The 23,533-nt window shown below is 61.7% G+C and overlaps 3 protein-coding genes across 4 annotated transcripts in view; 1 reads left to right on the top strand and 2 right to left on the bottom strand.

Moving 5' to 3' along the window:
- Window positions 1-3,037: 3,037 nt before the first annotated feature.
- On the bottom strand, window positions 3,038-3,930 carry SOCS3 (suppressor of cytokine signaling 3). The gene has a single exon (XM_080356311.1). The coding sequence runs from the start codon at window positions 3,916-3,918 to the stop codon at window positions 3,289-3,291; it is 630 nt and encodes a 209-aa protein (XP_080212437.1). The 5' UTR covers window positions 3,919-3,930; the 3' UTR covers window positions 3,038-3,288.
- A 2,693-nt stretch (window positions 3,931-6,623) lies between these two features.
- On the top strand, window positions 6,624-23,396 carry PGS1 (phosphatidylglycerophosphate synthase 1). 2 transcript variants are annotated; one of them, XR_013923051.1, is made up of 11 exons: window positions 6,624-6,847; window positions 10,551-10,740; window positions 11,398-11,475; window positions 12,537-12,636; window positions 13,411-13,600; window positions 13,944-14,122; window positions 14,775-15,299; window positions 19,024-19,172; window positions 21,332-21,474; window positions 21,593-21,690; window positions 22,978-23,396. XR_013923051.1 is itself a non-coding variant. In XM_080356280.1 (10 exons), the coding sequence occupies exons 1-9, from the start codon at window positions 6,717-6,719 to the stop codon at window positions 21,449-21,451; spliced, it is 1,662 nt and encodes a 553-aa protein (XP_080212406.1). In that variant the 5' UTR covers window positions 6,624-6,716; the 3' UTR covers window positions 21,452-21,474; window positions 22,978-23,396. The 2 variants fall into 2 exon arrangements, 1 of the variants encoding a protein (XP_080212406.1); XM_080356280.1 differs by lacking the exon at window positions 21,593-21,690.
- Window positions 22,912-23,533, bottom strand: part of DNAH17 (dynein axonemal heavy chain 17) — a gene marked incomplete at both ends in the record, with an annotated part of 30,233 nt that continues 29,611 nt past the window's right edge. The window contains one exon of the mRNA XM_080356336.1: window positions 22,912-23,159. Coding sequence (XP_080212462.1) covers window positions 22,912-23,159 — 248 coding nt within the window. The remainder of the gene's footprint in view (window positions 23,160-23,533) is intronic.

Below are 23,533 nucleotides of genomic sequence, written 5' to 3'. Positions count from 1 at the left end.
TCGGCCCTTTCCTGCATCTGACTGGGAAGCGCGGCGGCGATGTGGGAATGTCCTGGCGCTGGGGGCCGGCGGGAGGAAGCGCGTGAAGGGCGTGCCGCAAGGTCGGGGTGTTCACGGCGAGCTCCCTGCCTGGCTCTGCCGCCCCGCTGGCTGCTGGGGCTGCCGCCCACCGCTGCCTTCCTTGGGTGACGCCTGAGTCCCGCGTCCAAGGGCAGGAGAGGCCAGAGGGTGACCAGCCCACCCATGGGGACGCCCCCAGGGTGCCCCATGTGGTGCCACCTCCCTCCCGCCCTGGGCTGTGGCCACACCATGTTTGGGTCACTCGGGCTCAGAGCAGAACCGTGGAGCTGCTGGCTGACCCATCCTGTCGCGCTGGTGCTGGCTCAGCCCCAGCACAAGGCAAAGCCCACGGGCAGCTCCGGCCCCCAGCCACGTGCGGCCCGTGCAGTGTGGGGAGGACGGAGCCGGGGCCGCGGCAGGGCAGGGTGCCGTGCCTGTGCCAGTGCCTGTGCCGGTGCCTGTGCCGGTGCCTGGTCCATCTCAGTGCTGGTGCAGCGCGAGGAGCCCGGGTGCCCTGCTCAGCTGCCAGGGCTGGGCTCCCCGCGGCCACCTCTGCGTGGCGCTGGCCGGTCCCTGTGCCCTGAGCCCCCTCCAGGAGTGCTGGCTGTGCCTGCCCGGTGCCGGCCCTGGGGACGTGGGATCCGGGACCTGCAGGACCGTGGTGTCCCAGCCACGTTCCCAGCCCCCTGTGCTCGTGCCCCGTTTCCCGTCTGGCTCCACGGCGCAGTGACAGGGTCTCATCACCATGAGAACGCCGTCCCCATCCAGGAAGCCGCTGCGGGGGCGAGCTCAGCCGGCCCCGGCCCCGGCCATGGGCTGAGGAGAACTGGCTGCCTGTGACACACTCGACAAGCCGCTTACGAAACACGGGGCCAAGTCCGCCTGGCTTTTCTGGAGAAGGCAGGAGGTTTGTGAAACCTTCGGCAGGGATTTGCCCGCCAGCCGCTGCGTCACCGCTGCCGTGAGCTTGGGTTGATTCCAAGAAACCCGTGGGGCTGGCGGAGCTTCCCGGACTCCGGCTCACTGCGGCCACGGCACCGCGGGGGGAAGAGGCCCCTGGGCCGCGGCGCGGGCGCCCGGACCCTCTGGGCAGCGGTGATGGAGCAGGGCTGCCGCAGGCAGCCCCACAGCAGCGCAGCGAACCCCTCGCTCTGTGGGGGCTGGGGCGCTCAGCCCACGGAACCCGGATTCCCCAGCCGTGCTGCGCCCCGTCCTGCCCGAGGGCTGCGGTGCTGCGGGTCCCTCCGCAGGCTCTGTCACAGGGGTGATGCTCAGCCCCAGGGGCTGCTCTGCCCTCGGAGCCGCTCCCTCCCTGTTCCCTGGCACCGGGCCGGCAGCCGCCGGTGCTGCTGGCAGCCCTGGCTGTGGGGATGTGCCTCGGCAGGGCCTGGCGGGCGGCCACCCGCGCGTGGACATTCCTCGCATAGCTCCGGCGGGTGCCCGGGCAGGCCGCGCCACGCTTCCTGGCAGCCCTGAGCGCGTCCCGGAGAGCAGCACCAAAATAGTCACGGGGACCGCGCTGCGCCTGCGGCCCGAGCCAGGCGCATCCGCCGCCCGTCCGTGCTGGCCTGGCTCCCGAGGGACGCCGGTTCCCGGTGCCGGGCTTCCCCAGGCCCAGCACACAGCGCCAGGCACGATGCCCGCGGTGCGGGGCTGGGGCACCGCGGGGCCGGGGGCACTGGCAGGGCCGTGCGGCACAGGGGCCGCGGGGGCGTCCCGCAGACACAGCTCCGCAGCTCAGCATCGCCCGCCCCTCTGCCCGCCGCAGCTCCCAGGTTATTCCCACGCCTGGCGCACGCCCCGCGGCCGGGGCCTCTGGGGTCCAGGGACCGGCTGCGGCTGCACCGCGCGCCTGGAGCCGCCGCTGTCCCCACGCGGCTCAACCGGCAGAGCGACTTGGCGGGGCTCAGACATACCTGAGTGCCGGGGCAGCGCTTACGCACGCCGGGCTGTGAGTCACCGCGGCGGGATCACCCGGCACCCGGAGCGGCTCCAGGAAGCCGGCGCTTACACGGTGTAAACACCGTCCCGGCGGCGCGGCCAGCGCAGCGGCAGGGGGACCGTGCGTCATGTCGGGGGCCTGAGCGGACCTGACGGTGCGGGGGAGGAAATAAAACAGATCTCAGGGTTTTCATTAAAAAATAGTGCTCTTTATTATAAATTACGGAAACATTTCCTTTCTGAATATAAATATAAATATGTGCAAAGTTTCATCTGAGTTTTGTTTTGGTTGAATTTTCAAGCATGGTTTTGCTCAGCCCTCGAGGCTGGAGGTGACGATGGAATCTTTATAAAAGACAGTGATTCACGTTGGCCTGTAAACATCTCTTTGGTTAAAAAAGAAAATAGGATTTAAAAAAGCCAGGAAAGCCCAAGCGCTTCTCCAGGCGGGCGCAGAAATCACTCGTGAGATGATGCGCTCCGGGTCCTCCTGCCCACGCAGCCGCGCTCCGGGGCCTGCGGAGCAGCCGGCAGGTCCAGCGGCAGCACCGGCGCCCGGGGGGCTCCTTGCAGACGTGGTCACTCGGGACTCTCAGCAGCATCAGGACACGCTGTTTCCCCTCTGGCTCTGCAGCACCAGGACCGTTATCGCGCAGTGTCACCAAATGATGAACAGTAACCCAGACCATGGGGCAGGGAGAGTATTAAGGCTTAGTCCCCCGGAAAATGGCAACGAGGGGAAAAAGGCAGTGACCTCCAAGTCTGAGGCCCGGTGTGAAAGGAGCTTCCACCCACAAGGAGGCAGCAAGAGGTAAAGTACGGTATGGGCAAAAAACACTTTCCCCTTAAAACGGAGGAAAAGCGACCAGGCGTGAGCTGGACTCCAGTGCTTTCTTTCCGTTCTCTGGTGGCAGAGGGGCTGTCGCCAGGACACCCCGGGCGTGGTCCCACAGTGGGGACACGGCTGACGGGGCACGCGTCCTCCCGTGCTGCGGGTGCCATCCCGGCTGCCCAACCTGCGGGGCCTTTGCCCACGGGCTCTCCCGGCTGTGACGGGGAGGCCTCCACACTGTAACATCCACAGTCCGACCAGAGTAGTCTCCTCCCTGCGGAGAGGGGGTGTCGCACCTCCTCGGGGGTCCCCCAGCACCAAGGCTTGCCCCAGTCCCCCCCACTCCTTCCCAGAGGGAGAGGCTCGGTGTGCCCTGCAAGTCCCCGTGCTGGCGGGAGGTTGTGCCTGTCCCCGGCTCTTGTGCTTGTAGCATGTAACCTCGCTCCACCAGCCCCTTAGAGGGGGGCGTCGTACTGGTCCAGGAACTCCTTGATGGGAGCTGGCAGCTGAGTCATCTTCTCGTAGGAGTCCAGGTGCCCGTTGACGGTCTTGCGGCAGAGGTGCTGCAGGGTGGAGACGCTGGAGGACAGTGGGCGGCTCAGGACCAGGGGGATCTTCTCACCTCCCGAGTAGATGTAGTAGGTGCGTTTGGGGTGCAGGTCGCCCCCCGGCTGCTCGGGGACAGTACACGGCGCAGGAGGCATGTAGTGATGTACCAGCTTGAGCACGCAGTCGAAGCGGGGCATGGGCTGGCTGCTGCGAGGGTCGCTCTGCAGGGAGAAGCTGCCGCCCTCGCACTGGATGCGCAGGTTCTTGGTGCCCGACTCCGTCTTGACGCTGAGGGTGAAGAAGTGCCGCTGGTCCGAGCTGTCCCTGATGAGGAAGGTGCCGGCCGGCTCTGTGCTCAGCAGCAGGTTGGCCTCGCCGCCCGTCACCGTGCTCCAGTAGAAGCCGCTCTCCTGCAGCTTGCGCACCGTGTTCACCACCAGCTGGTACTCGCTCTTGGAGCTGAACGTCTTGAGGCGCAGGCTGGTGTCGAGGGGGTGGCTCATCCCGGTGGCGGGGAACTTGCTGTGGGTGACCATGGCGCAGGGAGCCAGCTTTGCGCGCTCGGGGTGCTGCTGCCGGGAGCAGCGGCTGCTACACCATCACCTGCGGCAGAGACGGCAGTGAGCACCGGCACCCGGCCCCGGCTCTCCCTCCCCGGGAGCACCGGCACCCGCGACCCTCGGCTATTGCCCTCCTGGGGGCTCCCGCGCCATCAGCCCCCGGCCCCGGCTGTGCCCTTGCCAGGGCGCACCGGCTCCACCGCTCCTGGCGACCTCACTGCCCGGGCGGCACCGGCATTCCTGGCCCGCGGCTATCGCCCTCCCGAGGCACCGGCATCCCGGCTACCGCCGGCCCCGGGGGCACCGGCATCCCCGCTACCCGCCCGTTCCTCCCCGCGGGCGCCCTGGTCCCCGTCCCTCCCCGCCCCGGGGCCCCGTCCCGTCCCGCCGCGGGCCGCTCGGTACCTGGGCGCGGGTGCCGGTCTCGGCGGCGGCGGGGCCGGCGTGCGGCGGCGGGCGGCGGCGGAGCTGCCGGGGCCGCCCGGGGAGGCCTCTTATAGCGGGCGCAGAGCCCGCCCTCGGTTTCCTGGAACTGCGCGGCTTCTTGTAACGCTCCCGGCGCCCTCCCGCCGCCCCGCCCGGCCCGGCCCGCCTCGGCGCGCCGCCAGCCACCGCCGGCCCATTCCGGGCAGCGCGGCCGCCCCCTCCCGCTCCCCTGCGCGCTCTTTCCTTCTAAGAAGAGGAGAGGCTCGGCCGCCCCCCCGCGCTCCCCTCCCCGCCGGGCAAGCCGGGGCCGGCCGGGCCGGGCTGCCCCGACCCGGGGCGTGGGGGCGAGGGCACCCCCGGGCCCGCCGGGAGCCCCCCGCGCCGCCCTCTCCGGGGTGGGAGTCCTGCCCGAGGGTGGCCCGCAGGGGGTGGCCGCTGGCGCCGGGGATACCGGTGGCCCGGGAGCGCACTGCGGGCCCCGTCTGCTGCGGGGTGCGGTGCAGGCGCGGGGTCCCCCTGCCCGGGCGGGCCGGGCCCGGCTGCCCCGAGTGGGGCGGCGGATCCGCGTCCCCACATCGCCGCGGCCGTTGTGTCCAGCACAGCGCGCCAGGCTGCCGCCAGCCCGGCCGCTGCTCCCGGGACACCCGTGGGGTACAAACCCCCTCGATCTACATACACGTCTGGGGACAACAAGGGGCAAATTCCCCCCAGGCCGTGCCCGGGGGCTCCCAGGGGCCGGACAGGCCACAGCGGCACAGCCGCCCCGCTCCCCGCCGTCCCCGTGCCGGGGGGGCCGGTGCCGGCCGCGGCTCCCACGGTGCCTGCGGGCGGCGGCTGCGGCCAGCGCCGGCTCCGGGAGCCCCGCGGCGGTCCGAGGCGTTGGCCCCCGGTGTGGCGGGGGCGGGGGCAGGGGCCGAGCCGCCATGGCGGGCCGCGGGAGCCTCCGGGGCGCTCCTGGCCCGGCGGGCGCCCCGCGGCGCACGGGCCCGGTGCCGGCGGGGATTCCTCATCGCTCCGCCCGGGCTCGGTCCGGTGGATCGGACCGGGAGAGCAGGCGGCGAGCGGGACCGAGCGGGGACCGGGACCCCCTGCCCCACCTGGTTTCTCTGCCTTTCGTTTGGCAATTGTCAGTTTCGGCCTCGAAAACAAACCAGACTCTGTCAGTGGATTTTATTTTAAAGAGTTTAATCTGCCCTGGAGGAGCCGCCGCTGCCAGTCAGGAATAAACAGCGCAGTTCTGGGAAGTGAGGCTGCGGTGAACCAGCTGCTCTGAAATGCAAACGAGCTCTGGAGCGCTGCCTGGGGCGGGAGCGCCGCAACACGGGGCAGGGCCGGGCCGCGCGGGGGCTCCGACCGGGGCCGGGGCCGGGACCGGGACCGGGCGGCGCCTCCGCCTCCTCCCGCAGCCAACGGGCTTCCCGGGGCTGGGCGGCGAGACCCGCGGCCCCGCGCGGTGCGGGGAGCCCCGGGGACACTGCGGCGGGGACACTGCGGCGGGGCCGTGCGCTCCCCGCCGGGGCCGCAGCCCGAGCGCGTCCCGTCCCCGGAGCTCCCGCGCGGGGGGCGGCGAGCGCCGGTTCCGCCGCGGAAGGAGCCGGGGCCTTCCCGAACGAGCCGCTGTCCCGGGCCGGGCTCGCCAGAAGGGAGGGGGAAGGCGGAGGGATCGGGGGCTGGAGCTGCCGGGACGGCGGTGGAGCTCCCGGGGCTCGGGCTGCGGCCCCCGGCCCGGCGCCGGCAGCGAGTCCCGCCCGAGCCCCTTCCCAGCCAACCCGGCAGCGGCGCGGGCGCTCGGAGCGGCCGCTCCACGGGGCCTGGCAGCGCGGGCCGGGCCGGGGGAAGCGCCGCGGACACCGAACCGAACTGAACCGGGCCGGGCCGCGGGAAGCGCCGCGGACACCGAACCGAACTGAACCGGGCCGGGCCGCGGGAAGCGCCGCGCACACCGAACCGAACCGAGCCGGGCCGGGCCGCGGGAAGCGCCGCGCACACCGAACCGAACTGAATCGGGCGGGGCCGCGAGAAGCGCCGCGCACACCGAACCGAACCGAACTGAACCGGGCGGGGCCGCGGGAAGCGCCGCGCACACCGAACCGAACCGAGCCGGGCCGCGGGAAGCGCCGCGCACACCGAACCGGACCGGGCCGGGCCGGGCCGGGCCGCGGGAAGCGCCGCGGACACCGAACCGAACCGAACCGGGCCGGGCCGGGCCGCGGGAAGCGCCGCGGGCGCCACCGGTTCGGGGGCACGGAGCCAGGGAGCGACACGCGCGGCCCGGGCCGGCCCGGAACCGGAAGTGCGGCGCGGGCGCGTCGCCATGGCAGCGGGCGGAAGCGGAAGGCGCGGCGCTGATGGCGGCGGGGGGCGCGGCGCTGTGGCGGCGGCTGTCGGCCTGGCTGCCGCGGGGCCGCCTGGGCCTGGCCGCGCTGCTCGGCCGCCTCTCCGACCGCCTGGCCCGCGGCCGCGACCGCCGCGCCCGCAGGTAAGGAGCCGCGCCGAGCCCGGCCGGGCCTCCTGCGCCGCGGGCTCTGGTCCCGCTCCGGTTGCCGGTGCCGGGCCGCCTGCGGTGTCGGTCTCGCGTTGTCCGGGAGGGCCGGGGACAGCTGTCCGGCTCGGCTCTCGCCAGAGCTGCTCGGCCTTCGGAGCGGCCCCGGCCGGGTTTGGGTGTTCGGCACGGCCCGCCGGGCTGGGTGTCCCCGGCGGCGGAGGGCCCCGGCCGCCCTCAGAGAAGGGGCGGCAGCCGGTGCCGGTGCTGCCCGCGCCGGGGGGCGGGAGCGCTGCTCCGGCCCGGCCGGGGCTCCGTGGCGCCGCTCCTTGGCGGGGCTGTGCGGCCAGCGGTACCGCCCCTGCCAGTCCCGAACCGCTGATAACCAGGGATGGTTCTCTTTCTCTGGAACCAGCTCCTGCTCAGAACGGATCGAACTAAATGCTTCGAAGGAGTTTTAAGAAAGGTCTCTAGGCATCGCTTTGCACGGTGCTGGGGCAGAGGCCGCGGAACGGTCGTGTGTGTGTGTTCGTTTGCACGGTGCCTGGCACCTTCTGCACGGGCTCGGCTGGTGTGTGCGGGGGCGGCACCTCGTGTCGCTGCGCAGTGTCCCCCGGCCCCCCGGCCCCGGCCAGCGGAGGCGCTGCTGCCCGCGGGCCCTGCGCGCCCTGCTCTGCTGCCCGCGGGCCCTGCGCGCCCTGCTCTGCTGCCCGCGGGCCCTGCGCGCCCTGCTCTGCTGCCCGCGGGCCCTGCGCGCCCTGCTCTGCTGCCCGCGGGCCCTGCGCACCCTGCTCTGCCGCCCCTGCCTGCTTGTGCCGGGGAAGCTATTTTCAAACTTCTCTTGTGGTTTCGTCAGTGTTTTCAGTGTAGATAAATCACTAGACTGAGCCCTGGAAAGAGAGAACTGAACTCAAACCGAGGAGCGCGTAGATCCCCGCGCGGTGACGTCTGCGTGGGTGCAAGGACGGCACTGACTGCTGCAGTTTCACTTCAGCCCTGGTTCTGCAGATGAGGTTTTGCAGTGAATAGGAGTGTTTCGGCTCCATCATGAGTTCGTGTACCAAGACCACGGTTTTTAAAAATAAATCACACACAAAAAATCCCTCGTTTCTATTTAGGGGCAACTTTTTATGCCGAAAAGACTTGAGGTGGTTCCTTTTAGTTCTGTTTTCTCTTTCCGGTGAACCGGGCGATGTGCCGTACATGGGAAGGGCTCCCCCGCCCCAGTGTCTGTTTCTCTGAAAGCTGCTTTGTCGAAGGGTGGAATTTTGATGATTTCTTCATAACGTTACGTGGTTTCTGAGTGTCGTGTGCAGGCAGTTGAAGGGATCGCCTTGGACTTGGGTGGTTGCTTGAACTATTTTCAGTCTCGGGTGGGTAGAAGCTGCCGGTTCAGTAGCCGGTGCTGTGCCATTGTTACTGTTGGCCGGAGCAAAATACTGATTGGTTGGATAATTATAAAAGCCTGAGGCTCTCAACACTATATAAGTTCTAAAATGTCAGTATTGGATTAAACAAGTCAACCAGTGCAGGTGTACGCTAAGTCGCATAGGCAGTGAAAAATCCAGAGTATAGAATCAGCGGATATCGATACAAGCATAGGATTGATCTGCAGGCTCCGAGCCGATGGCGCTGGTGCCACAGACAGATCTGCTGCGGCCGCGCCGGGAACAGCGGCCCGGGAGCCCCCGCGGCCCGCCCGGGAGCCCCTGCGGCCCGCCCGGGAGCCCCTGCGACCCGCCCGGGAGCCTCCACAGCCCCCCACGTGGCTTTTGTGCCCCGTGCTAGAAAACGGCCTCTTGGCATGGCGTGTCTGGAGAGGGGCTTCCCGGCTGCTGTTGTGGCTTCTGGCAGGATAGGTGGCCGGGGCTGATGGGTGGAATGATAAGGAAAATCTTTCTGTCCCCTTGATGATGAATTGCTGTTGTCAAACTTGCCGCTGTTAGCTCAGTGGGAAGGATTCCCGAGAATTTTTGGTTTTTTCTCGTTTAACATCTATGGACTGTTTCTGTGGTTTTGAACCACGCTGGTGATCTGTCCAGCGTCTGGGTGTGGAGTGTGAGCCTGGGCCCCAGAATCTGCTGAAAACCACCATCCAGGGATTCCTGCGCAGATTGACTCATGTTTCTGCTGCGATGAATAGTCAGTGACAAACTGGTGGATTTTCCAGGAAGCGCAACTGCAAACTGGCTTCTGTGTAAGGGCGCTCGGAAAGCTCGTGGAGATCCAGCGTTTTATCGTGAAGCAAGCGAATGAAATCATCTTCCTGGAATCTCTGGTCATTTGGGCTTTGGATTGTGGTAAAACCTAAGAGTTGCTCGTAACAAATTCTGGTAAAGTGCACGGTGGCCTGTGGTGGGGCAGAGCCCTCAGGACGAGGCCAGGCGGCGGCCGAGGGACCCGCGTTCCTGCGGGACCGGTGTTGGCTCCTGCGGGACCCGTGTTCCTGTGGGACCGGTGTTTGTTCCTGCAGGACCAGCATTCCTGTGGGACCGGCTGAGGGACCCGCGTTCCTGAGAGACTGGTGTTCCCGCGGGACCCGCGCTCCTGTGGGGCCGGTTTTCCTGCGGTTGGGCCGCGCTGCCTCGGCGCTGTGCTGACCCCCGGCCCCGCTCTGCCGGCGGGGTCTGCAGAGCAGGCTGTTTCCAGGCAGCTTTGGGGACCAGTTCAGTGTCTTGCTCATCGATTCCTGGATCTCATGGGAGTTGCTGCTGCTAACTGTGCTGAAATGTGGTTTTGTCCTGTGGACGAACTCCTGCCGGGGTTCTGTGTGAGCCGGTGGCTCCGCACGCAGGAAGCCCCGGAGCAGACAAGGTGCCGTTTGTTTCTTGTCCCTCCCGAAGCGTGACCGTTAGCAATAAGCTGGTTCTTCCCGAAGTGACTTCAAAGGAATTAAATTTGTTCTGAAATTTCTTTTTAAAGAACGAGCTTCCTGCTGTGTCTCTGCAGTTCCTGTGGAGTTTGCGAGAGAAGTCCTGACCCTCTGGTGGTGCTTGTGCAGAACACAAGTGCCGGCGGTGACCAGGGCCCCCTCCTTTCCCAGCCGTGGGGCTCGGCTCGTGCCCGTTGAGCCGCGCTCGCTGGGTCGCTCTGGGCTGTGCCTTCATTGCTTTGACAGGACTTGCGCTTTGCATCTTGGTCTCTTTTTTTTTTCCTTTTTCTACAAGTTTGAGTGGTTGAAGCATTTTTCTGCCAAGGAACCTTTTAGAATGTCTTTATCTGAAATGGAAACAATGGCTCTTCAGCCCAGCCGAGAGCTAAGGTGGCCGTGAAGGAGGCTGCTGGCCGCGGGCACGCTGATGCGTGTGACAAAGACGATGCAGAAGTGACCGGGGCAGGGCGGCTGGTACCGCGGTGGCACCGCCAGGCGTCTGGTCTGGGGATGTTCACACCCTCGGGTTCTTCAGCCTCCAGCCGGTTCCCGCGCTGCTGCTCTGGCGGCAGTCGTTCCCCCGCTCCCCTGCCGGTTAGGGAAGGGGCTGATGATGTCAGGGCCTGTTCTCCCACCTTCTCCTTGTTCTATTTCTAGATTCGGTTTTGGTGATTCAGCCGGGATTATGGAAAGAAAAAAGCATTCTTGCTGTTGTGAATCCTTACGACATGTTGGCCCTGGTTGCAGCTCTTTCCTTCCTTGCCTGGAGGGTGGTTGTGGGCAGCAGAGGCTCCATCAGACGGAATTTCTCCATCTTTCTTTTCGCAGATCATCATGGCTCCTTCTGGCGCCGCTGCTGGCCCCTCCTGTCCCCGCGGTCACAGCGCCGCCCTGCTCCCTCTGCCCCAAAGGAGCACACAGGTTCCAGTGGATCGGGAACCTGGTTCCAGAGTTCGGGATCTCCAGCTCGCACGTCAAGGTGCTTTCGTCCCCGGCTGAATTCTATGAACTCCTGAAGGTGAGCTGTGGTTCCAGGTTGTGGGAATGGTTTCAGGGGCCGGGAACTGCAATGGTTTGGAGAGTCCCAGACAAGGCGTTGGGAAGGAGCACCTGCAGTCGCTAGGCCAGGCCTCTGCTTGGAACCGGGTTTTGTCCGTGCTAGATCAGGTCAGACCGGCTTTGTGCAGCTGAGTCTGGACGAGGGCTGAGGAGGCAGGGGCTGCCTGTGGGGGAGCGGCCGCAGCCCCGGCCATGTGAAGAGGTCGCAGTTTTGTGTCAGGCTGTTCCCAGGATGGGACACGGAGGATTAAAACGGTTGTGAGTGGAAGCTGGGCTTGCCGGCACCGTGCAGCCCCAGTATGGGTGTGGTCAGGCACTGCAGCCGCTGCCTGGTCTGCCCTCGCGTGTGATCGTTCAGCTGCAGGGAACGTGTTCCTCGGTTTTCAGAAGGCATTGATTTCTTCCTCGAGGTTTGGGCCAGTGGTGCTGCCCGTGTGTTTTCCATCTTCCCTGTCAGTGTGTTATCCTCATACCTTTTCTTCTACACGGCAAGGGACACGGTGCCGCGGTGTGGCTGCAGTGATTCTCCCCGGGAACCGCCGCTCTTCTGCGGTCTGGTTCACTGGATATCACGGGGACCGAGGATGACACTGAATTTGTGTTCTGCTGCTCGCAGGTGCAGATAAAATCAGCCAAGCAGCGCGTGGTGATGGCTTCGCTGTACCTGGGGACGGGGCTCCTGGAGCAGGAGCTGGTGAGTGTGGGAAGGGGCTGCGAGACGGGATGTGGGAGGGGAATGTCTGTCTTTGCAAAACGTGTCCTGTTCCTGCAGGTACCCAAGGTGCGCGTGAGCTTCTCACGTCCTTAAAACCTTCGTTTGGGGATCCACTTTGCGTACCTTTTCTGCTTTCCTTGAGAGTTTTGTCAGGGTTCCTGGCTGCATTTGTGTACTGGTGTGTGGGGCGAGCGGGGCGCACGGGGTTTCTGTTTTAAGCATAGTACAGAGCCACGGAACCACTGACCGTTTTCATGGGATAATGAGCCTGGATCCTTCGGCTGTTAGAGCTCCCGGCACCGTGTTCTAAGGGCTTTTGCAGAACTGCAATCGTGGGTCATGTTTTTTTCTGGCTCATTTTTTGAACATGATGAAAGCTGTACGTATACAGTGCTGTGTTCTGTCCCCCAAGCACACTCTTCAGGTGCAGTGTGAGCTCTCTGCGTCGAGACAGGGCTCAGTTTGGCTTCATGTTGTTTACCTCTTCTGTTTCCTGTTCTTGCCTCTAGAAACAAAAGCGTTACCTAAAACCTTTGGGGAGAAGCCCGGCCTTGGCCAGTTCCTCACGTTAGAGTGCGGATTCCAGAGCGGGGTGGAGGACGGAGTCCCGCACGGGGCTTTGTGCCCGGCTTTGTCTGGGCTCGAACACACCATGGGAGTTTGCATGTGACAAACAGCCTTGTAGCGAGGAATAAAACTGTCTGTGCATCCGTTGTGAGCTCTGCTGGGGATTCTCTGGGGCAATGCGAATCTGTGACTCAGGAATGGTGTTGGGACTGTTCCTGCTAAAACTAACTGCTGTGCAGAGGAGTGAAGAGTGTGCGTGTGTGAAACGGACCCTGTCCTGTGTTGCCCTGGGCTGCTGGGGTAGGGTGCCAGTCTGACAGGTGCCAAGTCTGACCCAGCTGGGTTTGCATGGGTAGGAAGGGCTCGCGCGAGGGTGTGGGGAACTTCCGTGGCCACCGGCCTCCTGGCTGCCGAACACTCTCCTTATGGAGCTTTCCTTGCTTTCTGTAACGAGCAGGGGAATCTCTCTGCAGGTGGATTGCTTAGAAGAAACGCTGGAGAAATCCCTGCAAGCAGAAGGACCATCCAGCCTCAGAGTTTCCATTCTTCTCGACTACACCAGGGGATCTCGGGGTAGGTGCTGTGAGGCTTTGCTTTCTTCAAAGGCTTGTTTTACAGTTGGGCTGGGTAAACTCTTATTTTGGAAAGGCTGTCTTGGCCAGTTGGACCTGCGTTCTACAGTCGTGTCCTTTTCAAAACTGGCCTTTTGTGTACCAGTGACTGCTTATTCCCAGAAAAGCTTCAAGCTGAGCAGCTTTTCTTCCCAAAATAGGTGGTAGAAGCAAGAAGGGCCAAACCGTGGTCTGTGCAACTGGTGCTTTCTTGCTTAGTGTACTTGTCAGTGCATTTGCCGTTGTCCATTATCCTCTTACATTTTAACTTTTGAATGAGAGTGGGAATTGTTGGCAGTAGTAGTGTACACTTCACCAGAAAACATCGTGTGATTCTCAGTAGCACCTGTTGCTAGTGCTTGGTGTGGCTTGATTAAGCTTCAATGGTGTCAGACCTGCTCAGTGACCGCTCCTGAGTCTCATTCATCCAAGAACTTACAGTTCTGGCTGTTCCTTTCGATATTGACACAGTGCAAATGAAAGTCATGGACAAAAAAAGAAAAAGGAAAAGACATCGAGTGCCAGCTGGTGAGACAGGTGTGACAGGCGTTCCGTAACCAGCTCCCGGGCGAGGAGCTGCGGTGCTGCCATCCGTGGCCTGATCCGTGGCCTGATCTGTGCCGCGATGCGTGCTGCGATGTGTGCCGCGATGCATGCCCCAATCCATGCTGCGATGCATGCCGCGACCGACAGCTGGCTGGCGCGATCTGTGTGTGAAACTGCCCTTGTCTCCAAGGCAGGAAGAATTCTCGAACCATGCTGATTCCACTGCTGCAGCACTTCCCCGAGCAGGTCCGTGTGTCCCTCTTCCACACCCCAAACCTGCGTGGGCTTCTCAGGCTCCTGATTCCAGAGCGTTTTAATGAGACCATTGGACTGCAGCACATCAAGGTCTATCTGTTTGATGATAACGTGATCCTGAGCGGGTGAGTCCTGGCTCTTGGGCTTCGTTTAGCTGAGCTGTTGCAGGGTGTGCATGCTGCCAGTGCTGCCTGAGCTCCGCTGTTTCCAGCTGGTCTTTCCGTAGTGATCACATCAATGCTCTTCTGAGGTGGAGGAGCAGCCGTAGCTCTTCCACTTGAGGTTCTCATATGAAAGAGAAAGTCTTTCTCAAAAGGAAAAAAGAAAGATTGCTCATGATTCAAAAGGAAACGGCCAGTTTGTACGTTGGTCCAGTTCTGTGCAGAGTGAGCTCGGTAGCCCAGGCTGGGGTCAGGATCGCGTGCCTGTGCTCTGTTTTGGAGTTGAACTCTTCTTTTTCTCTCCCAGCGCAAACCTGAGTGACCTGTACTTCACCAACCGCCAGGACCGCTACGTTCTGCTGCAGGACTCCCCTGAGATCGCGGACTTCTTCACGGAGCTGGTGGATGCGATTGGAGACGTGTCTCTGCAGCTGCAGCGGGATGATACGGTCCAGATGATGGAGGGGATGGTGCACCCCTACCAAGGTAGGAGGGGTTGTCTGACTCGAACCCCGTCCATTGGGAGCTGCTGAGTGTCTGACCATTGCAGGCTGTGGGCACTAGGGCACTCTTTCTATTTTCGATACTAATGTCTATAATTCTAGATGTTGTGTGTGTGCATATTCTGCAAGTTTAATGAATGGAGTGCTCTTTTTGGTAACTAATGTTTTGTAGTTGAGTATATTCTGGGAGTCAAATGAATATTGGATTAGGAAGACCAAGAGCAAGTGTTGAAGCGGGCAGAGGAGCTGTCAGGCTGATTGCATCATGAAGTTTAGTCCTGTCCTTGCGCTGCCGTGTCATGTACGCTCAGAGCGGGGGCAGCGGTTTATTCTGCACGTTCCAGGTCATTCTTAGTGACCATTTTAGCTTTGCCCTGGTCTTTTAATTTCTGGGCGGACTTTTCAAGCTGCTGCCGGTCAAGTTTCTTAGAGCTGAATATTTTTCTTCTGTAATGTAGCTTTGCTAAAAATACCTGGTTTTGAGACTTAGGGAAGGAAGTCGAGTGGTCTTTGCGTTAGCTCCTTTTTGTTCTGATCTCGGTGTCCTGTCAGTAGTTTTTCTGGCTACAGAACAGGTTATGTTTAGCTCTGGTACCTCTGGGTCTCAAAGGTGATCTCTCGTGGTTTCCCTGCAGGAGACAAGGTGGCTTACTGTGAGATAGCAAATCGCAGGGTCATGGAGGTGATCAACGCTGCCAGGACGCGCCAGGAGCTCCTTCACGCGCAGACTTTCCACGGCAGCCAGCAAGGCCGCCCCTCGCTATCCCAGCAGAGCTCTGGGTGTCTGAAACCAGAACCCGACACCTGGATCTATCCCTTAATCCAGATGAAACCTTTTGGGATTCAAATAGATGAGATGGTCACGGAGACGCTGCTGACGGAGGCTGAGCGGGATGCCAGGATATACCTCACCACGGGCTACTTCAACCTGACGCAAGCTTACATGGACCTGATCCTGGGCACTAGGGCCGAGTACCGCATTCTGCTGGCCTCACCGAAGGTGAACGGCTTCTTTGGTGCCAAAGGGGTGGCAGGGGCCATCCCCGCTGCCTACGTTTACATTGAGCACCAGTTTTACAGCGAGGTCTGCGGCCTGCAGCAGGAGGAGCGAGTCCGGCTGCAGGAGTACTGCAGGGCCGGCTGGACTTTCCACGCCAAAGGTGAGGCGCCCGCTGCCCAGGAGGCCTTTGCAGAGCTTGAGGCGTGCGCAGCTGGCGAGGGGAGGGCTCCAGGCAGCCTCCACAGCTCTCCGCCAAGCTTCAGGTGTCTTGCTTGCGTAAACCTGGAAGGTTTGCATCGGGTGGGACAACCACGCAAAGTCACGTCTTGTCTGATCATATAGAGTCACAGAGATGATGTGGCAGTCCCTGGGTGCTGGTAAGGCGCTGTCCTGATGTGAGACTCGGTGTGAGAGAAGAGGAAGTGTCTGGATGTGTTTATGGCCGCAGTGACGGTTGATCGAGGGTCTCTGGCGGGTTTCAGCAGCAAGGAGCGAGCGCTGTCAGGGAGCCCAGCGCCGGAGCCGCGGCGGCGGCAGCGCTGGGGGCTGCCCGGGGCTCCCGGGCACCGTGTTCTCTTGGCAGCAGCTCCTGTGTGGTGAGGAGTTCGTCGCGGCTGCTGCTCGCGGCGTACGGGAAAGTGCGCAGAGTGATTAACGGCCCGTGTGCCTTCTGGGAGCCGCAGGCAGCTGGAGGGGAAGTTGCTGAGAAATGAGTATTGCTTAACAATTGTAGTTAATAAACAAAAATAATTAAGTTGCCGCTGTGGGATTCCGTAGAAGACCCCAGATTCTTGCTTGCTTGATAGATTGTGTACAACTTTCACAATGCCAGTGCCACCTTGACCAGAGCATTAATATTTTCCCTGGCTGGTTGTTGCTGGTTGTGTCTCTAAGTTTTCGTTCCAGAAGGTGCACTCCTTGACTCTTCTGTTCTTCTACTTTATACACAGTACTATATTTGATTGCTCAGTAGTGGATTTTACTAATGCAAGTAGCTTAGGAAGTTACTTAATTGAGGGTTTTTTTGAGAAGTCTGATGCATGTGACACACTGTAAATATCCAGATTCTGACAGCCTTCCCACACAGGGTTTGCCAGTGGAACACCTCACAAGATGACTTGGTGTCACGGTCAGGCACGGCCTCGGCCGAGCTGAGCCATCTTTGCCGTGTTCCACAGCGTCTCCCGTGAGCTCTGCCCGTGTCTCCGTGTCCCCTGGCGCGGTGGCTCCCTGCTCCGGGCCAGCTGTGCTCTGGAGCTTGCCCCAGCGGGCGCTGGCTCTGCTGGCGCTGAGGGCTGTCGCCAGGCTCTGCAGCCCGTGTCTGACGGAGCGCGAGACGGCTGCAGCCCCGGGCTCCGGCCCGTTCCCACTGTTGGTTTGGGGCTGTGCGAATGGCTCCGTGTGCCCGACGTCCCGCAGGACCGTGCGGACCGGCGGAGCTGTGGGCAGAGCAGTCAAGGAGGCCTCTCTGGACCGGAGAAGGTACACGAGCAGCTCTGGGCTGCCTCCGTGTCAAACCTTTCAAGGGAGGTTGTGTCTCCTGCTGGGAGATGAGCAGCTCTGGTGCGGTACAGCCATGTGCCAGAGCGGGCAGCCCGGGGAGGCGCTGCCAGGGGGCCGGGGTGCTGCAGCTGCTGGGAAGCTCGTGCTCGAGCCGTCCGTGGGTCGCAGGTTCCTCCTCTTGCTGGGCACTGCTGACTCCGAGGGGGATTTTGTGGTCTGGCAAGGGCCGGGCTGGAAGGCGCGGGCTGCTTTTCCAAAATGCCGGAGCGCGCGTGGCAGTCGCTCTCGGGGCTGTGCCGTCTCGCGGGAGCGTTTGGGCTCTGCCTGCTGTATGGTGTTGCCTTTGAGAGCGGGACGCAGGGCTGCAGTGCAGCAGCTCCGGTGCTGGCAGGAGGGCAGCTGGAGGTGGGTGCTGTTTCCGTTTGCTCCGTGGAGCGCTGCAAGACCAGCTCACAGCTCCCTTCTCTGGCGCGCTCTGCCCTTTGGCACTCGGTTGATGCGCCCACTTTCCTTCTGCAGGAGCCATGTGAGAGAGGACAGGGCAGAAGGGAGAAAAGGAGGGAGCCCTGGGGACAGCTGAAGGGCAGTTGCACACAGTCTGGCTCCTGGAGGAGGATGTGAGGTCCCCAGCAGCAAACAGTGCCTGTTAATGCTTCCTTTTTGGGCCAAGGCAAAGGACATGCATTGGGCTCCTATGGGATCTAGCTCATTTCCACCAAACACTCCAGCTGCTGTTTTGTGAACCTTTCCAGCTCCCCTTAAAAGGTGTCGTATCCCCACGCGCAGCTTCCCGCAGTGTGTCTTCCGCGGGGCTGTGCCTGCCCGGGCCGGCGCGGCTGCAGCAGAGCGCGGCGCAGCCCGTGCACCGAGCGGGACCTGCGACCGCTGCGGGGACAGCAGCACACAGCCCCATCTGCTGTGCCCCTGTTGTGGGTGACACAGGTACAGCCGGTGACAGCTGCACAGCACTGGGGTCCCTCCCATGCAAGTGTTGGGTGCCGGTGCCAGGCAGGTGGCTCTTTGCCCCGAGATAAACCTGTGTTACTGCTATTGAATGGCGCCGGGAAACTGCGCTTCCCCTTGCTGGAAAGGTGAGTCACTGTGAGCAGTTCCTGCCAGGTGGCCCTGAAGCCACAGACACGGTCGCAGCTCTGGGGCTGGGGCTGCTCGTGTTCCCGGCGCCCGGGCAGGGCTCCGGCCGCTCCTGGCAGCCTGTGCCGGGCACCAGGCAGCCCAGCAGCCACACGCTTTGGTGGCACAAGCTGCTGAATCTCTGCACCACTCGGATGCTTTTCCGCGGCTCCCGGCGCCCCTGTGCCGGCACCGCGGCCTGCGCTGGGTGAGCCTGCAGAGGAGCCGGTGCTTCCCCAGGCCCGGGCAGTGCCGGCACCGGGAGCTGGTCCCGGGAGCCGTCACCAGGACCTGTCATCATGCTGTGCACTGCGGGGGCGGGGGAGGTTACAGGAACCAGCGGTGAATCGGCAGCTTCTTACTCAAGGCGTTCTTGGAACTGCTCTGGGGCTGCGTTAGGAAACCTGCTTCTATTTTAAGGACTAGGTGGTTTTTCTGCTACGGTTTCTTTGTTGTAGCCTTTGTGTGACTCGCGTAGGGATCAGCCCAGGGCTGTTCTCAGCAATTGTGCCTCGCGCAGTGTGGGGCAGGCACACACAGAATGGCTGCACAGCCTCTCCTTGGCGACAGTGCCGCTCCGCGCTGGCGTCCCGCGCTGTTCTCCCTGCGCCGTGTGTGGCACAGCGTGGGGTTCCGTCCGGCCGGGTCACGCTCGCCCTGTCGCTGCCGCGGGGAGCGGGGCTGGAGTCCTGCGGGGGTTCGGTTGCTTCTTGGGGAGGGAGTGGGTGTAATGATCCACGCTTCTCTTACAAGTCTTGTTTCACGTGCACGCGCTGTCAGCGCAGGGGACGCGCCTGGTGCCGCTGGCGCGGGGCTGGTCGCTGCGCGCTGGGACTGGCTGCTCCTGGCCTGGCTGCCCTGCGCTCTCCTGCTCCGGGCAGGCTTTCCTCGACTGAAAAGCTGTTCATCTGTCGGTGTTCCTGAGATAAGCTGTTGTGCAGAACCACCTCTGACTCAATGGCAGTGGCTGTTCTGGATTGCTTTGGGGCCCTCCGTGCAGCGTATTTACATTGTTAAAGCCCATCCCTAGGGTGGCACTGCAGCCCCCTGCTAAGAGCACATAGCGCGGGACACGCGGGCTGTGCAGGGGCACCCAGATTTACAGGCCGTGCTGGACTGTCTGCTTTGTGTCTGACACTGCGGGCACTGTACTCTAACGTGTTGAATTCACTTCTTCGAAGAGCAGCAGTTGTTGAGGCTCCCCTGCTCCTTTCCTTTGTCTGCCACGCTTCCTTCTCCTTTCCCTGCAGGGCTCTGGCTGTACCTGGCGGGGAGCGACCTTCCCTGCCTCACGCTCATCGGCTCTCCTAATTTCGGATATCGATCCGTTCATCGTGACTTGGAAGCTCAGGTTGCGATAGTGACAGAAAATAAAGCTCTGCAGCAGCAGCTCCATCAGGTGAGTGGCTGATGATGGGGGATAACGTGGGTGTTGTGCTTCTCGGTCACACGGGGAATGCTGATGACGCAGGCGCAATAAAAACCTACAGCTACAATAATTCAAAACCTTTGTGAGCGCAGGAAGCCTCACGGAGCTGTCAGTTAAGTGACTATTGATGAGGTGCCTGCTGCGAGTGCCTGGTTCTGGGAAACAGAGGCCGTGACGGGAAGGAGCGTGTGTCCCTGGTGAACTCGAGCGTCGGGAGCGCTGGGCTGAGCCGCGGGGGGATCCGCCGGCTCCCTGCTCTGCCGCGCGTGCTGGGGCCTCACTGCGGGTGTCCGGCATCGCCCAGGGCGCTGTGCCCCGGCGCGCAGCTCGGGCGCTGGGAACCGCCCGGCCCGGCCCTCGGGCGCTTGGGGCATCCTGTGTGGGAGCAGAGCGTGCCCGCGCAGCTTGGGCTGCGGCGCTGGGCACAGGCAGGGAGCTCGGCGTCGTGTCTGCAGCGAGAGCATTGCTGGGCTCCTTGGGTTGCCAATGAAGTTACATGACATAATATAATCATGAATAATAATAAGACATTGTATAATCTTGACACAATCATTTTTCGGTGATTTAATGTTCAGTGTCCTGGGTTGTTTGGTTTTTGGTTTTTGGGTTTGTTTGTGGTTTTTATCGTTTTTGCGGTGTTGCGGTGTTTCTCCTCTGCTCGGGTGCTCAGCACCCCTGCTGTTCTCTAGGCCCCGGCTCTTCTCCAGCTGCCTTGACTGCGAATCCTCTGCTGGCACTGACGTTGTCCCGAGTCATTTCTCATGTTTTCTCTGATGCAAAGCAGATTTTTTGGTGCCTCCCTGTGGGACTTGGGGATCCCAGAGCATGTTCCATTAGGGCCAGTCCTGGCGCGGGGAGGCAGCTCGTCCGGAGATCAATGGGAATTGCCCTGTTGCATCAGGGCTGTTCCACAGGATGAGTCACAGTGTATCTAATCAGAACCAATTCTATTACTGGAAGAGTCGCTTGAATATTTCAATTCATATCTTGCCTGGACTTGTTTCTAATGGAAGGGGCGGATCAATGAAAACATGAGAAAGGCGTTTTCTCAAGCGGCGCTGCGCTGCTCTGCTCAGCGCCGGGAACCAGCCCCGTTTCTGGGAGCTGATGTTGAGACGGGCTGTTTGTTGGCTGCTCCGCGGTCTGTGTTGGGAAGGCTCGGTCCGTCCCTGGCGCTGCCGTGGGGCGGCCGTGCCTGTGCAGCGCTCGGCTCCGAGCGATGGGGGCTGGGGAGGAGCTGGAGCCGCGTGTCTGTGAGCCGAGCCGGCTCACGGCCCTGGGGGCGCTGGGGCGTCCGGAATTAGACTGATCGGGCACACAAACGTATTCCCTCTGTTGTTGATGCATCTTTCTGGTGTTATTTTCCAACACTTGGTTCCTGCTTCCCTGTTCCACCCTGAGTTTGAACAGTGCAGAGTGTTTTCTGTTGTTTGCAGTGGCTTAGCTAATGAAAACCACGTTACGAGCAGACTTACGGTAGATGGTCTGCTCCTTGTTTGCCTGCAAATCGGGGAACCCGACTGGCGGTGATAAGAAACACACTCAGCTCTGGTCAGAGAGCTGCTCTCACGTGCAGGGCGGGCGCGTGTCATCACGGTGACGGTTCGCTTCCTCCCGCGCGGCGCTGTGTACACGCTGGAGGAGCCTGAGTGTTTCTGGTAATTTACTTGAAATCGTGACTGCGTATTCATTTGGAAACGCAGCGCCGGGGCCGTGTCTAGAAAGAGCTGCGTAAGCCGCTCTCCTGGGGCTGCGCTTGGGTTTCCTTTGCTGGCAATGACAGCGAGGGATTCAGGATTTTCCTGAAACAGGCTCAGCTCTTGCAGCTGCAGGCGCATGGGACAAAACCTCCCGCTCTGCTCCCTGTAGTGTTGAGATTGCTGGTTGTCGGGCTGGTCCCTCAGCACCGCGGTGCTGTGGCGGGGGTGCAGGACAGACCCCGCTCGCTCTGTGATGGAATGAGACTCGTGTTCAGGCTTCGGGAAGCGGTGTGTCCCTCGGCAGGGCCACGGCCGCGCTTGTATGAGAATTCTCTTTTCTAAAGTGACTCTCTCTATATAAATTCATATAATTCTAAATATAATGTAACACTTGGCGTTTACTGAGATGGTGTCTCCTCCCCTGTGCAGGAGCAGGAGCAGCTTTACCTCTGCTCAGGTGTGGTCTCGTCAGCAACATTTGAGCAGCCAAATCGTTACGTGAAGCTGTGGGTGAAGCTGGTGACACCTCTGATCAAGAATTTCTTTTGAAAGAAGAAAAGTTGCTGCTTTGGGTGAGTTTTCTGCCATTCTTAGGGGGCATTTATGGGAATGGGCGCAGTGCTCTTCATGGTGTGGAAGAGCTCGCTGGTGGAAACGCAGATGACGTGATAAACAGGCTCTTTCCTCCAGGGGCACTCGCCGCTGACTGGAATCGTTGCTCAAGGTCTGTGTTGCATTTCAGCTGCTGGAGTTTCTGGAAGGGCCGAGGAAGGAGAACCCATACAAGGGTATTTCCCATGCACAGACACAAACCTTCCGTTTCCAAAATGTCCCCTTCGGGGTGTTGTGACAAGGGGCACTGTGTTTGTCTTCGCCAGCTGATAGAAAACGGTGAAACATGTCGAATGTTTGGTCTTGTTTAACCTTGCAGATGTTGGTAAACAGGGGCAGCTGTTTTGCTGTTTAGCTCCCTGGGCCCCGAGGAGCCGCAGGAGCTGCTCCCGCGCTGTGTGCACACGCGGTCCCTGCAGTTGGCCCCGCTGTCCTCGCGTGGTGTCTCTGGCTCCTGCGGCTTCGGATGGGTTAGAGTGTGTCTCCGCTGTGGAGGGCACGAGAGCGGGTCTGCTGCCGCTGTGCTGGTGCCTGCCAGGGCTCGGCGGGCAGCTCGAGCTGTACCGCGCCCTGCAGAGAGCCAGGATGGGGCCACTGGAGCACAGACCAGGCTGCGCTGTCGCTGCTGCCGCTAACGGGCTTGCTGGCCCCGAGAGGGCTGCGGCCAGTGTGAGGCGTAATGGTAATTTATCCTAAATGCTCGTTTATTCGAGATGCTACTTTATAAAGAAACCAGCAGCTCTACTTGCCTGCCCTCGTGGCTTTTCTTACCGTGGCTGGGAGGGCAGCGCTGTGCAGCTGTGTTTTAGAACTGCGTGTTCAGACAGTTAATGGGCTGGGATTTTAGCTCATTATTTTATGCTAAAGGGACAAGCATTGGCTTTCATCTGGTGGCCAGAGCAGATCTAATCATGCTAATAGGTGTTACAGCTGATACCAATTATTTGTTGTGAAAGAAACGGTATGTGGATTCTGTAACCTAGAAACAGAACCCTACTTGAGTGCTGTGTTTGCAGCTGTGCAACACAGGGCAGAGCGGGGCCATGTCCCCATGACAGCCCCATGTCCCCATGACAGCCCCGCGTCCCCATGACAGCCCCGCGTCCATGTCCCTGCAGGAACAGGGCGGCGCGGGCCTTGAGCAGCGCAGCCGACAGCCGCGCCGGCAGAGCGCGAGGGCGCGAGCTGGGCTGGCTCTCAACCAGCACCTTGTCAGAAACCAGCGCTTGAAAACCAGTGTCTGGCACGAGAAACTCATGAACTCTGAGAGTTATCTCCACCTGACAGCAGTTTCAGAAATGCTTTTATTGATACTTTGCCAAAATAGTACTGGTACAATCAAACTTAGTCTGACATTACACAGCTTTGAGGTGTCTGCGGTTTTCCCGCGTCCAGGCTCAGCTCTGCAGGAGCAGAGCCACCCCGGCCAGGATCCACTTAGCGGCTTTCTCTTTTGTCTTCAGGTTGAAGGTCCAGACGTAGGTGGGACCTCGCATCCGCGTCTTGTAGACGGGACACTCGTAGGTGTTCTTGGTGTCCAGGCGGTCCACGGGGATGGCTCTGATGAAGATGACGGGCATCACGGGCGTCAGCTCCTTCAGCCGAGCGTCTGCGATGGCACCGGAGGGGATGTCCCAGCGAGCGCCTGCAATGTCACCAAACCACGGGGCTGGGGCTGCGGAGCCCTTAGGGTAACACGGTCTACCATCTCACTGTGACTCATGGATGCGTTTTGCCTTACCGTGTGTGGGATGGCTCAGTCGCTCCTGTCCCGCTCGTCCCTGCCCACGCTCTGCCCCCCACAGCTTTTACCATCGGTAGTTTAGGTTCTGAGTTTCCTGACTTGTCTACTCACACATCAAACAGGAGTGTAGTGTATTTATTCACTAGAACTACGCAGGTTGAATTGCCAAGAGCCAGGTTCTGGTTTGTGAAGCTGTTTGTGAGGTGGCAGCGCTGCCCTCAGCCGGCGTGTCCTGGCAGTACCAGTGAATCCCACCCCAACAGCGGCCCCGGAGC

This window comes from Nesoenas mayeri (genome assembly GCF_963082525.1).
Source record: "Nesoenas mayeri genome assembly, chromosome: 19".
NCBI classification, from domain to species: Eukaryota; Metazoa; Chordata; class Aves; order Columbiformes; family Columbidae; genus Nesoenas; species Nesoenas mayeri.
This window is presented reverse-complemented; position numbering and strand designations above follow the sequence as displayed.

Bases quoted from the DNA above. Each gene is read 5' to 3' on its own strand.
- SOCS3 (XM_080356311.1), bottom strand. From the start codon at position 3,918: ATGGTCACCCACAGCAAGTTCCCCGCCACCGGGATGAGCCACCCCCTC.
- PGS1 (XM_080356280.1), top strand. From the start codon at position 6,717: ATGGCGGCGGGGGGCGCGGCGCTGTGGCGGCGGCTGTCGGCCTGGCTG. The intron at 6,848-10,550 runs GTAAGGAGCCGC...TTCTTTTCGCAG, and splicing joins CGCGACCGCCGCGCCCGCAG to ATCATCATGGCTCCTTCTGG. The intron at 14,123-14,774 runs GTAGGAGGGGTT...GTTTCCCTGCAG, and splicing joins GATGGTGCACCCCTACCAAG to GAGACAAGGTGGCTTACTGT.